The 13,506-nt window shown below is 56.5% G+C and overlaps 2 protein-coding genes, 1 long non-coding RNA gene and 1 pseudogene across 3 annotated transcripts in view; 3 read left to right on the top strand and 1 right to left on the bottom strand.

Moving 5' to 3' along the window:
* Positions 1-2,270, top strand: part of LOC103173454 (myoferlin-like) — a 35,317-nt gene extending 33,047 nt beyond the window's left edge. Inside the window, 2 exon segments of the mRNA XM_042344418.1 lie at positions 97-244; positions 2,206-2,270. Of these exon segments, the coding sequence (XP_042200352.1) occupies positions 97-244; positions 2,206-2,253 (196 nt within the window). The 3' untranslated portion in view covers positions 2,254-2,270.
* A 2,871-nt stretch (positions 2,271-5,141) lies between these two features.
* LOC103172463 (VIP36-like protein) overlaps positions 5,142-13,506 on the bottom strand; it is a 56,717-nt gene continuing 48,352 nt past the window's right edge. The window contains exons 7-9 of the mRNA XM_042344417.1: positions 6,276-6,390; positions 5,767-5,895; positions 5,142-5,521 (exon numbers count right to left, since the gene is read on the bottom strand). Coding sequence (XP_042200351.1) covers positions 5,382-5,521; positions 5,767-5,895; positions 6,276-6,390 — 384 coding nt within the window. The 3' untranslated portion in view covers positions 5,142-5,381. The remainder of the gene's footprint in view (positions 5,522-5,766; positions 5,896-6,275; positions 6,391-13,506) is intronic.
* On the top strand, positions 7,799-8,950 carry LOC121851048. Its single transcript, XR_006085822.1, has 3 exons — positions 7,799-7,913; positions 8,292-8,419; positions 8,664-8,950. It is a non-coding gene; the product is annotated as an uncharacterized LOC121851048 (long non-coding RNA).
* The window catches only part of LOC121851004, a 5,757-nt pseudogene continuing 4,036 nt past the window's right edge, over positions 11,786-13,506 (top strand).

Raw genomic sequence — 13,506 nt, 5'->3', positions numbered from 1 at the left:
CTTCCCCCACTCTCACACACGCTCCCTCACTCTCACTCTACCCCCCTCCCTCCCTCCCTCCCTCACTCCCTCTCTCTCACTCTCTCTGTTCTCCAGCCGTCCAGACACCTCCTTCCTGTGGTTCCAGTCTCCGCTGAAGGTCCTGAGACACATATTTTGGCGGAAATACAAGTGGTGGGTGATCGCTGGCTTTGTCATCTTCCTTCCGCTCCTCTTCATCATGCTCTTCATTTACGCCTTCCCTGTGAGTACCAGCCCCAGCGCCGGGGAGGGGGGCGAGTGGGGTTGGGTGGGGGGGTGTGCGACAGAGCCGTGGGTGGGGGAGGGGGAGACCCAAGATGGGGGTAGGGGGGCATGTGGCGAGGGGGAGGAGAGACAGAGGTGTTTAGGGGAGGGAGGGGGAGACAGGGACTGGAGCGGAGGGGGAAACACTTGGGGGGTGGGGGGGAGAGAGGCATGGGGTGCAAGGGGAGACAGAGTGGTGGGGTGGGGGGCACAGGCGTGGGGGGTGGGGGACAGGGGAGGGAGGAAGAGAGGATGGTCATTACAAGCAGCTCGATACTGTGCTGGGGGGCAGTTTGGTGGGTGGGTGGGGGGCAGTTTGGTGGGTGGGTGGGGGGCAGTTTGGTGGGTGGGTGGGGGGCAGTTTGATGGGTGGGGGGGGGGGGGGGGTTGGGATTGATGGATTGAAGGAGTGTGTCAGCCCGGCTCAGCGTGTGTATACGTGTCAGTCTGGCTCAATGGTAGCGCTCTCTCTCTCTCACTCTCTCACTCTCTCTCTCGCCTCTGAGGCAGGAGATTGTGGGTTCAAACCCCCACATGGTGGGACTTGGAATCCCACACATAGTCCGAGCTGAGGCTCGAGCTCAGCGCTGGGGGTGGGGGGGGGGGGGGGGGGGGAGAGAGAGAGAGAGCGAGAGAGAGAGAGAGAGAGAGAGCGCCTCATTGTCGGAGACGCCTTCCTTCGGATGAGCCATTAGACCGAGGTCCCGTCTGTCCCCGTTCAGGGGGACGCTGTTCGAAAAGAGAAGAGAGTTTCTCTCCCTCTCTCCCTCTCTCTCTCTCTCTCTTATGGTGTCTCGGCCAACAAACCCCCGGATCAAACTGCTCGCTCACTCCGTGGCTGTTTGGGGGGGGGAGCGCGCAAACCGTCTGCCCCGTTTCTCCCCCCGAAATAAGACGCGCTCGGGGGAGGCGCCGGGTGTATTACGGGCGTTGCAGGAGGTGTTCTGATGGGACCCGTTTCCAATCTCTATGGCGCGGTCTGTGTCTGTTCCCGTCTCTGGTCCGTTTCAAAGGTTTAATTGTATTATTTTTTAACAAAAAAGAATCTCCCAATCCCTGAAAATCCCACGGACACAGTGTGACACCCACACACTCCCAGTGTCTTGTGTAAACTGTAAGAAAATGTTTTTGGGGTCCATAGCTGAGGGCACCCAACCCCCCCCCACACCCCCACCCGCCCTCTCCCCCGCCCTCGCCCTCTCCCCCGCCCTCTCCCCCGCCCTCTCCCCCGCCCTCTCCCCCGCCCTCCACCGTGTCATAAGTATTTGTTATAATAGATAATCATAGAATTTTACAGCACAGAAGGAGGCCATTCGGCCCCTCGAGCCTGTGCCGGCTCTTTGAAGGAGCTACCGACTAATCCCACTCCCTCGCTCTTACCCCAACTAGTCCCACTCCCCCGCTCTTACCCCAACTAGTCCCCACTCCCCCTGCTCTTACCACAACTAGTCTCACTCCTCCCACTCTTACCCCAACCAGTCCCATTCCCCTGCTCTTACCACAACTAGTCCCACTCCCCCGCTCTTACCCCAACTAGTCCCTCTCCCCGCTCTTACCCCAACTAGTCCCACTCCCCGCTCTTACCCCAACTAGTCCCACTCCCCCACTCTTACCCCAACTAGTCCCACTCCCCCGCTCTTACCCCAACTAGTCCCACTCCCCCGCTCTTACCCCAACTAGTCCCACTCCCCCACTCTTACCCCAACTAGTCCCACTCCCCCGCTCTTACCCCAACTAGTCCCACTCCCCCACTCTTACCCCAACTAGTCCCACTCCCCCGCTCTTACCCCAACTAGTCCCCACTCCCCTATTACCCCAACTAGTCCCCACTCCCCTATTACCCCACATTTTTTCCTTTTTGAAGTACCTGCGATTCCCTTTTGAAAGCTATTTTTTTGTGTCTAAAATTTGTTTTGACAGAATGTTTTAGCAAACATTTTCCTGCAGTCCACCAGATCCCAGCGCTAGGGGAGCCCCCCGCCCGGAGACACGCACACGCGGCGGGAGGTCCCGGGGAACTCCGTGAGGGACCCCTTTCGTCTGTTCCGGCGTTCAGCGGAGCGACGTCACGCAAACTCCCAGCGTCCAGACCGCAACACGGGCGTGCCCGCCAGCGTGAGTGTCCGTGCTGCATTACGCGTGCGCGCGTATACCTGCATGATCCCGCGCGTGCAAGTCTGCGTGCACGGGTGCCTCCATACGCACAGACGCGTGTGCGCGTGCGTGTGCTCACGTTTGTGCCAATATGCAAGCGTGTACACATGTGGATGTACGTGTGTGCGTGAGCGCGCACAGACCTTTGGAAAAGACGTCACGCTGAAAGCAGGACTGTCCTGCCCCAGGATGGGAGAGGGGGTGGGTGGGGGGGGGGGGGGGGGGGGTGGGAGTTACCTTGTGAATTTTCCAAAGATTTGGAGAAAGCGGGATAAAATTCCTGGACATTCCGGGCGGATTCCCTCGGATCCGAACTCCGCTGCGTTCAGTTCGCGTGTCTTTCTTTGTCTCCGAATCAGCCGACGTAGAGCGGCAGTATATTTTTTATGAGGAAAGGCGTTAAAATTGTAATGAATTGTAAAATACAGGATTGCCTTCAGTTTCGACATTGCTTCACGGTGGACTCAATTAACCACATGTAGAATAAACGCACCGTCCTCCGCTAACGGGTTACGGGTATAATAGTAATAATCCTGGATTTAATACAGCGCCTCATCACGTCTTCCGAGACGTCTGAAAGGAGACACACTGTACAGCGAATTCGACTGTATATTTTGCGGGCGAAACGCGGCAGCCCATCGCGCACAGCAGCGTCCCGTTCCCCCCCCCCCCCCACCCACCCCCCGCGAAGAGTCGTGGATTGAGCAGACGAATTTGGTTTCGAATGGATTATTATCCCCGGAAAAGCGATCCGCCGATCGACTAAGAACCGGGTTCCTGCTCACTGCTGGTAAACAGGCGTGTGCGTGTGCGCGCGCGCGTGCGGAAACTTGTCCAATGTCTCGCCCCGATCTGACCCGCCCGGGAATCGAACCCGGGTCTACCACCGCTAACCACCGAGCTCCAGGGAGATCGGAGGGTGCGCCGCTTCGTCATTAAAAACTCGTAAACCATTTCTGGGCGGGAGATTTTTTTTTCCCCCTCCCAAGTTTTATTTGAAATTCATGATTATTTTGAGAGCAGTGCTGGGGTTGGAGGCATCATTGGCCTCTCACGTTTACAAAAGGCGACGCACGATTCATAGACTCTTTAAAAACTCAACTTTTGCCACGGAGACGGCAAGGAAATATGGTACAAAAAGGTCCGCAACCACAGTTTGCAACCACGAACTTGAATCTCACGGCTCGTTTTACGTACGCCAACAAAATAATAAATCCGAGCGTTTGATGTAGCGTTCTGTCATGTTGTCGAGACGTCTCGACGTAAGAAAGAGGTGGTTTAGGTCGAGGGGCTCAGGGGTGAGGTGTGATGGGGAAGGTGAGGAAGTCCTGGTTCCTCGGAGCTCAACTGGTAACCCAATATCGGAATCGACCCCCCCAACCCCCCCCCCCTTTCTGTAACAGTCTCGAGCCCCCGGTTCCTGAGCCGGGAGGGGCCGCGGTGTCCCAGGGCACTCGCTGCTGATGGCAGCACAGCCCGGCCCGGCTCATCGGCAGGACCTGGAAGGGCCGACCAGTCACTGGGGGCCGGGAATCCTCCCCCTCAGCTCCTGGTAACCCCACAGCCAAAGCCCTAACTAACGGGGAGGGGGGTCCGAGCCGGACAAGCAGCGGGAAAGCTCGGCCAGACAGCGACATCAATGGCCGGAGCTGTGTGTGGGTTTAGATGGTTAGACTCCAGCAGTTACCCCAACGCACACTCTGGGGCTCTCCCAAAACCTGGTCAATCTGCGTGGAAATGGATGATCTCTCACCCAACCATCTGATGTGCAGAGCAAAGATGAACAGGAGGGCGGGAGGGAGAGCGTCAGACATTCCCCTCACGGGATCCAGATGTGTTTCTCTGTGTGTCACGAGGCTGGTGACAACACGCGCTCAGTCGCTGGTAGATTGTCAGATATGGACCTTAGTGATACCTCTCCCCCCGGCCCAAAGAAAAGCCGCCCTGAGAGAGGGAGGGAGGGAGGGAGAGAGTCAAGACAGCATCCAGTGTTCCAAACAAGAGAGAGAGAGAGACCAAGAGAGAGAAATACAGACAGACAGACAGATAGACAGACAGAGAATGAACGAGAGAGACAGAGAGGGAGGGAGATAAAGACAGACAGACAGACAGAGAGAGAGAGTCACAGTACTGTTTCACGTTGTAAAGTTGTCATTCTTTTTAACGATGGAACGACGAGGCAGCAAAGGTAGAATTTGTTCAGGGGGGAAAAAAGATTTTTTGTAAAGAAAAAGGGCTAAATAAATGGTGGGCGAGTGTGTGTATTGGGTGTGTTTGGAAAGGTGTGTGTGTATGGGGGGGGCTGGGTGGGTGTGGGCGAATATCTGTGTGGGTGTGTGTGTGGGTGTACGGTTGAGTGTATATATGGTTGTATAGGCGGGTGGGTGTGTGAGTGTGTGTGAGGGTGTGTGTGGTTGGGTGTGTGTGAGGGTGTGTGTGTGGTTCAGTGTGTGTGAGGGAGTGTGTGTGTGAGGGTGTGTGTGTGAGGGTGTGTGTGTGTGAGGGTGTGTGTGTGAGGGTGTGTGTGTGTGTGAGGGTGTGTGTGTGAGGGTGTGTGTGTGAGGGTGTGTGTGTGAGGGTGTGTGTGTGGTTCAGTGTGTGTGAGGGAGTGTGTGTGTGTGAGGGAGTGTGTGTGAGGGTGTGTGTGTGAGGGTGTGTGTGTGTGAGGGTGTGTGTGTGGTTCAGTGTGTGTGAGGGAGTGTGTGTGAGGGTGTGTGTGTGTGAGGGTGTGTGTGTGAGGGTGTGTTGTGTCTCAACTGACTCAACAGTGACAGCGGACTGGGCTGACTCTGCCGGTCACTGTGTTCGCCGTTGCGGTGTCTGGCTCTGAAAACGGATCATCGGACAAATCCGGGTGACACCGGGGTTGGTGATGGTGGTGGTGGTGGTGGGGGGGGGGGGGAGGTCAGAACATTCCGGACCGGATGGAGCTGCGGAGCTGGTCAGTAGAAGCGCTTCCTGCTCTGTTCCTGCCATTTCTGGTAGCTGATGATCCCGATCACCACTGCGATCACCGCCCCCACCAGACACATCAGCATCACGGCAAAGAGAGCCAGGCCGCTCATGGGCTCCGGGAGGGCATCTGGGAAGGGAGAGAGAGAAGGAACGTGACTGTGCGGAGTCCCAAGAGGCAGCCCAGAGGCAAGTGCTCTAACCAATGTCCCTCCTCGTAGCGCCTCAAGAGTGTTGGCTAGCAGGGAGAAAAGGTGGGGAGGGGGACATGGAGGGTGGGTGGGGGGGGGGGGTGTCCCTGCTCGGAGACGGTCTGGGGGGGCTTGGGAGGGGAGTGGGGAGGCGCGGGAAGGTGGGAGAGTCGAGGCTGCTCACCTTCATGTGGGTCAAAGTTGTCCACGCTGGGGGTCAACACCTCCTCTTCCTCGCCGTCCCCCTCCCCCGGCAAGTGCTCTCCCTCCTCCATCAGCTGGTACAGCTTCAGGGACACGATATCGTGGTTATCTGCAGGACACACACAGGAAGAAGAGCACGTCAGCACTTGAGCTCAGCCGCTCGCTCGTCTCCGAGTCAGGAGCTTTGTTGGGTTCGAGTCCACAACTCGGGGACCCAACCCCCAAGTCCTTCTGATTTCAGCTCCGGAATCGTCCGATTTGGCCCCGTATCTGAGTTACTTCACTCCCCCCCCACCCACCCATTGGTTTGACTTCACCCCCTCCCTCCCCCGATACGTTCAACCAAGGTCCCGTCTGCCTGTCGCTACACCTTGACACAGCGTTGGGGTGGGGGGGGGGGTGGGGAGAGAGAGAGGGAGAGCACAGCGCATTGTCAAAAGAAAATAAATTGCAGAGTCAAAGAAAGGTAAGACATTAGAGGTGACGCACCCGTGAGGTCTCCGGTGGCTGATGAGGCCCCAAAGTAATATCGGAGTGGGAGCCTCACCCCAGGGACGTCGATACAGTCTCTCCACTCGTTCTTTCCGTCAATGTCAATCATCACCTGGAGGGGAGAGAGGGAGGGGAGGGGAGAGAGAGAGGAGCGGATGGGAGAGGAGGGCAGAAGAGTGGAGGAGAGGGAAGAGACCGAGGAGATGAGAGCGAGGGGAGGGAGAGGAAGGAGAGAGAGGAGTGGATGGGAGAGGAGGGCAGAAGAGTGGAGGAGAGGGAAGAGACCGAGGAGATGAGATGCAATGTGACCAGGGTTTGGGCTCAACATACCCTGTTGTCGTGTTTGTTGTTGGGACCTGAACTCCAGCCGAGTACACAGAAAAGCCGAGCTAAGCGCGGTTCAGGGCAAAAACAGGGAGAGGGATTGTCCTCCTTAGAGCAAAGGATTCACGTTGTCCAGACTGAGGTGGATGGATGTTTGTGAGGTCGGGGGATCAAGTGATATGGGGGCAAAGGCTGGTAATTGGACTTGAGGTACAGATCAGCCGTGATCTAATAGAATGACGGAACAGGCTCGAGGGGATGCAGCGTCCTTCCCCCTGCGCTAAAGTCATTGAGGGGTGTGTGTTTGGGGGCCGGATTGTTGGGGTCCCATCACCGGAGTGGTAACAATAATACAGCAATGCTGACGTTGCTGGGGGCACATTGCTAGTCCGTAGACAGATGGAAAAAACAAACACTCACCAGTCATTCCCTGTGAGATGCTTTGTGACGTATTGATGTTTCAAGCGCTTGATCGAATGCGAGGATTAACATTATAAATACATCAGACATTGCTTGGAAAGCTGAGCTGAGACAGTGAAACAGGTGAGAAGGTGAGCTCGCACAAGACTGCCCTTCCTCTGCCCAATTCTTCACACCCCAGGCTTCCTCAATCACCGCCTGTCATGCTGTTGTGTGGCGGTGTTGCACTGGTGCAGGTCGCGGTTATCTGCGTACGCTGTATCTACGTTTTTTTTTGACGGCCGGGTGTCTGACACACACGGAAATCTCATCCCCTCGAGCCTGTTCCGTCATTCTATTAGATCACGGCTGATCTGTACCTCAAGTCCAATTACCAGCCTTTGCCCCCATATCACTTGATCCCCCGACCTCACAAACATCCATCCACCTCAGTCTGGACAACGTGAATCCTTTGCTCTAAGGAGGACAATCCCTCTCCCTGTTTTTGCCCTGAACCGCGCTTAGCTCGGCTTTTCTGTGTACTCGGCTGGAGTTCAGGTCCCAACAACAAACACGACAACAGGGTATGTTGAGCCCAAACCCTGGTCACATTGCATCTCATCTCCTCGTCTCTTCCCTCTCCTCCACTCTTCTGCCCTCCTCTCCCATCCACTCCTCTCTCTCCTTCCTCTCCTCCCCTCGCTCTCATCTCCTCGGTCTCTTCCTCTCCTCCACTCTTCTGCCCTCCTCTCCCATCCGCTCCTCTCTCTCTCCCCTCCCCTCCCTCTCCCCTCCAGGTGATGATTGACATTGACGGAAAGAACGAGTGGAGAGACTGTATCGACGTCCCTGGGGTGAGGCTCCCACTCCGATATTACTTTGGGGCCTCATCAGCCACCGGAGACCTCACGGGTGCGTCACCTCTAATGTCTTACCTTTCTTTGACTCTGCAATTTATTTTCTTTTGACAATGCGCTGTGCTCTCCCTCTCTCTCTCCCCACCCCCCCCCACCCCAACGCTGTGTCAAGGTGTAGCGACAGGCAGACGGGACCTTGGTTGAACGTATCGGGGGAGGGAGGGGGTGAAGTCAAACCAATGGGTGGGTGGTGGGGGAGTGAAGTAACTCAGATACGGGGCCAAATCGGACGATTCCGGAGCTGAAATCAGAAGGACTTGGGGGTTGGGTCCCCGAGTTGTGGACTCGAACCCAACAAAGCTCCTGACTCGGAGACGAGCGAGCGGCTGAGCTCAAGTGCTGACGTGCTCTTCTTCCTGTGTGTGTCCTGCAGATAACCACGATATCGTGTCCCTGAAGCTGTACCAGCTGATGGAGGAGGGAGAGCACTTGCCGGGGAGGGGGACGGCGAGGAAGAGGAGGTGTTGACCCCCAGCGTGGACAACTTTGACCCACATGAAGGTGAGCAGCCTCGACTCTCCCACCTTCCCGCGCCTCACCACTCCCCTCCCAAGCCCCCCCAGACCGTCTCCGAGCAGGGACACCCCCCCCCCCACCCACTCTCCATGTCCCCCTCCCCACCTTTTCTCCCTGCTAGCCAACACTCTTGAGGCGCTACGAGGAGGGACATTGGTTAGAGCACTTGCCTCTGGGCTGCCTCTTGGGACTCCGCACAGTCACGTTCCTTCTCTCTCTCCCTTCCCAGATGCCCTCCCGGAGCCCATGAGCGGCCTGGCTCTCTTTGCCGTGATGCTGATGTGTCTGGTGGGGGCGGTGATCGCAGTGGTGATCGGGATCATCAGCTACCAGAAATGGCAGGAACAGAGCAGGAAGCGCTTCTACTGACCAGCTCCGCAGCTCCATCCGGTCCGGAATGTTCTGACCTCCCCCCCCCCACCACCACCACCACCACCATCACCAACCCCGGTGTCACCCGGATTTGTCCGATGATCCGTTTTCAGAGCCAGACACCACAACGGCGAACACTAACCGGCAGAGTCAGCCCAGTCCGCTGTCACTGTTGAGTCAGTTGAGACACAACACACCCTCACACACACACCCTCACACACACACACCCTCACACACACACTCCCTCACACACACACACACCCTCACACACACTCACACACACACCCTCACACACACACCCTCACACACACACCCTCACACACACACCCTCACACACACACTCCCTCACACACACTCCCTCACACACACACACTCCCTCACACACACTGAACCACACACACACCCTCACACACACACCCTCACACACACACCCTCACACACACACCCTCACACACACACACACCCTCACACACACACCCTCACACACACACACACCCTCACACACACACCCTCACACACACACTCCCTCACACACACTGAACCACACACACACCCTCACACACACCCAACCACACACACCCTCACACACACTCACACACCCACCCGCCTATACAACCATATATACACTCAACCGTACACCCACACACACACCCACACAGATATTCGCCCACACCCACCCAGCCCCCCCCATACACACACACCTTTCCAAACACACCCAATACACACACTCGCCCACCATTTATTTAGCCCTTTTTCTTTACAAAAAAATCTTTTTTCCCCCCTGAACAAATTCTACCTTTGCTGCCTCGTCGTTCCATCGTTAAAAAGAATGACAACTTTACAACGTGAAACAGTACTGTGACTCTCTCTCTCTCTCTGTCTGTCTGTCTGTCTTTATCTCCCTCCCTCTCTGTCTCTCTCGTTCATTCTCTGTCTGTCTATCTGTCTGTCTGTCTGTATTTCTCTCTCTTGGTCTCTCTCTCTCTCTCTCTTGTTTGGAACACTGGATGCTGTCTTGACTCTCTCCCTCCCTCCCTCCCTCTCTCAGGGCGGCTTTTCTTTGGGCCGGGGGGAGAGGTATCACTAAGGTCCATATCTGACAATCTACCAGCGACTGAGCGCGTGTTGTCACCAGCCTCGTGACACACAGAGAAACACATCTGGATCCCGTGAGGGGAATGTCTGACGCTCTCCCTCCCGCCCTCCTGTTCATCTTTGCTCTGCACATCAGATGGTTGGGTGAGAGATCATCCATTTCCACGCAGATTGACCAGGTTTTGGGAGAGCCCCAGAGTGTGCGTTGGGGTAACTGCTGGAGTCTAACCATCTAAACCCACACACAGCTCCGGCCATTGATGTCGCTGTCTGGCCGAGCTTTCCCGCTGCTTGTCCGGCTCGGACCCCCCTCCCCGTTAGTTAGGGCTTTGGCTGTGGGGTTACCAGGAGCTGAGGGGGAGGATTCCCGGCCCCCAGTGACTGGTCGGCCCTTCCAGGTCCTGCCGATGAGCCGGGCCGGGCTGTGCTGCCATCAGCAGCGAGTGCCCTGGGACACCGCGGCCCCTCCCGGCTCAGGAACCGGGGGCTCGAGACTGTTACAGAAAGGGGGGGGGGGTTGGGGGGGTCGATTCCGATATTGGGTTACCAGTTGAGCTCCGAGGAACCAGGACTTCCTCACCTTCCCCATCACACCTCACCCCTGAGCCCCTCGACCTAAACCACCTCTTTCTTACGTCGAGACGTCTCGACAACATGACAGAACGCTACATCAAACGCTCGGATTTATTATTTTGTTGGCGTACGTAAAACGAGCCGTGAGATTCAAGTTCGTGGTTGCAAACTGTGGTTGCGGACCTTTTTGTACCATATTTCCTTGCCGTCTCCGTGGCAAAAGTTGAGTTTTTAAAGAGTCTATGAATCGTGCGTCGCCTTTTGTAAACGTGAGAGGCCAATGATGCCTCCAACCCCAGCACTGCTCTCAAAATAATCATGAATTTCAAATAAAACTTGGGAGGGGGAAAAAAAAATCTCCCGCCCAGAAATGGTTTACGAGTTTTTAATGACGAAGCGGCGCACCCTCCGATCTCCCTGGAGCTCGGTGGTTAGCGGTGGTAGACCCGGGTTCGATTCCCGGGCGGGTCAGATCGGGGCGAGACATTGGACAAGTTTCCGCACGCGCGCGCGCACACGCACACGCCTGTTTACCAGCAGTGAGCAGGAACCCGGTTCTTAGTCGATCGGCGGATCGCTTTTCCGGGGATAATAATCCATTCGAAACCAAATTCGTCTGCTCAATCCACGACTCTTCGCGGGGTGGGGGGGGGGGGGGGGGGGAACGGGACGCTGCTGTGCGCGATGGGCTGCACGGTTTCGCCCGCAAAATATACAGTCAAATTCGCTTTATAGTGTGTCTCCTTTCAGACGTCTCGGAAGACGTGATGAGGCGCTGTATTAAATCCAGGATTATTACTATTATACCCGTAACCCGTTAGCGGAGGACGGTGCGTTTATTCTACATGTGGTTAATTGAGTCCACCGTGAAGCAATGTCGAAACTGAAGGCAATCCTGTATTTTACAATTCATTACAATTTTAACGCCTTTCCTCATAAAAAATATACTGCCGCTCTACGTCGGCTGATTCGGAGACAAAGAAAGACACGCGAACTGAACGCAGCGGAGTTCGGATCCGAGGGAATCCGCCCGGAATGTCCAGGAATTTTATCCCGCTTTCTCCAAATCTTTGGAAAATTCACAAGGTAACTCCCACCCCCCCCCCCCCCCCCACCCCCCCCCTCCTCTCCATCCTGGGGCAGGACAGTCCTGCTTTCAGCGTGACGTCTTTTCCAAAGGTCTGTGCGCGCTCACGCACACACGTACATCCACATGTGTACACGCTTGCATATTGGCACAAACCTGAGCACGCGCACACGCGTCTGTGCGTATGGAGGCACCCGTGCACGCAGACTTGCACGCGCGGGATCATGCAGGTATACGCGCGCACGCGTAATGCAGCACGGACACTCACGCTGGCGGGCACGCCCGTGTTGCGGTCTGGACGCTGGGAGTTTGCGTGACGTCGCTCCGCTGAACGCCGGAACAGACGAAAGGGGTCCCTCACGGAGTTCCCCGGGACCTCCCGCCGCGTGTGCGTGTCTCCGGGCGGGGGGCTCCCCTAGCGCTGGGATCTGGTGGACTGCAGGAAAATGTTTGCTAAAACATTCTGTCAAAACAAATTTTAGACACAAAAAAATAGCTTTCAAAAGGGAATCGCAGGTACTTCAAAAAGGAAAAAATTTGGGGTAATAGGGGAGTGGGGACTAGTTGGGGTAAGAGCGGGGGAGTGGGACTAGTTGGGGTAAGAGCGGGGGAGTGGGACTAGTTGGGGTAAGAGTGGGGGAGTGGGACTAGTTGGGGTAAGAGCGGGGAGTGGGACTAGTTGGGGTAAGAGTGGGGGAGTGGGACTAGTTGGGGTAAGAGCGGGGGAGAGGGACTAGTTGGGGTAAGAGCGGGGGAGTGGGACTAGTTGGGGTAAGAGTGGGGGAGTGGGACTAGTTGGGGTAAGAGCAGGGGAGTGGGACTAGTTGGGGTAAGAGCGGGGAGAGGGACTAGTTGGGGTAAGAGCGGGGGAGTGGGACTAGTTGGGGTAAGAGCAGGGGAGTGGGACTAGTTGGGGTAAGAGTGGGGGAGTGGGACTAGTTGGGGTAAGAGCGGGGGTGGGGACTAGTTGGGGTAAGAGCGGGGGAGTGGGACTAGTTGGGGTAAGAGCGAGGGAGTGGGATTAGTCGGTAGCTCCTTCAAAGAGCCGGCACAGGCTCGAGGGGCCGAATGGCCTCCTTCTGTGCTGTAAAATTCTATGATTATCTATTATAACAAATACTTATGACACGGTGGAGGGCGGGGGAGAGGGCGGGGGAGAGGGCGGGGGAGAGGGCGGGGGAGAGGGCGAGGGCGGGGGAGAGGGCGGGTGGGGGTGTGGGGGGGGGTTGGGTGCCCTCAGCTATGGACCCCAAAAACATTTTCTTACAGTTTACACAAGACACTGGGAGTGTGTGGGTGTCACACTGTGTCCGTGGGATTTTCAGGGATTGGGAGATTTTTTTTTGTTAAAAAATAATACAATTAAACCTTTGAAACGGACCAGAGACGGGAACAGACACAGACCGCGCCATAGAGATTGGAAACGGGTCCCATCAGAACACCTCCTGCAACGCCCGTAATACACCCGGCGCCTCCCCGAGCGCGTCTTATTTCGGGGGGAGAAACGGGGCAGACGGTTTGCGCGCTCCCCCCCCCAAACAGCCACGGAGTGAGCGAGCAGTTTGATCCGGGGGTTTGTTGGCCGAGACACCATAAGAGAGAGAGAGAGAGAGGGAGAGAGGGAGAGAAACTCTCTTCTCTTTTCGAACAGCGTCCCCCTGAACGGGGACAGACGGGACCTCGGTCTAATGGCTCATCCGAAGGAAGGCGTCTCCGACAATGAGGCGCTCTCTCTCTCTCTCTCTCTCTCGCTCTCTCTCTCTCCCCCCCCCCCCCCCACCCCCAGCGCTGAGCTCGAGCCTCAGCTCGGACTGTGTCAACGCTACCATTGAGCCAGACTGACACGTATACACACGCTGAGCCGGGCTGACACACTCCTTCAATCCATCAATCCCAACCCCCCCCCCCCCCCCACCCATCAAACTGCCCCCACCCACCCACCAAA

This window comes from Callorhinchus milii, unplaced genomic scaffold (genome assembly GCF_018977255.1).
Source record: "Callorhinchus milii isolate IMCB2004 unplaced genomic scaffold, IMCB_Cmil_1.0 Scaffold28, whole genome shotgun sequence".
In the NCBI taxonomy this organism is placed as follows: Eukaryota; Metazoa; Chordata; class Chondrichthyes; order Chimaeriformes; family Callorhinchidae; genus Callorhinchus; species Callorhinchus milii.
This window is presented reverse-complemented; position numbering and strand designations above follow the sequence as displayed.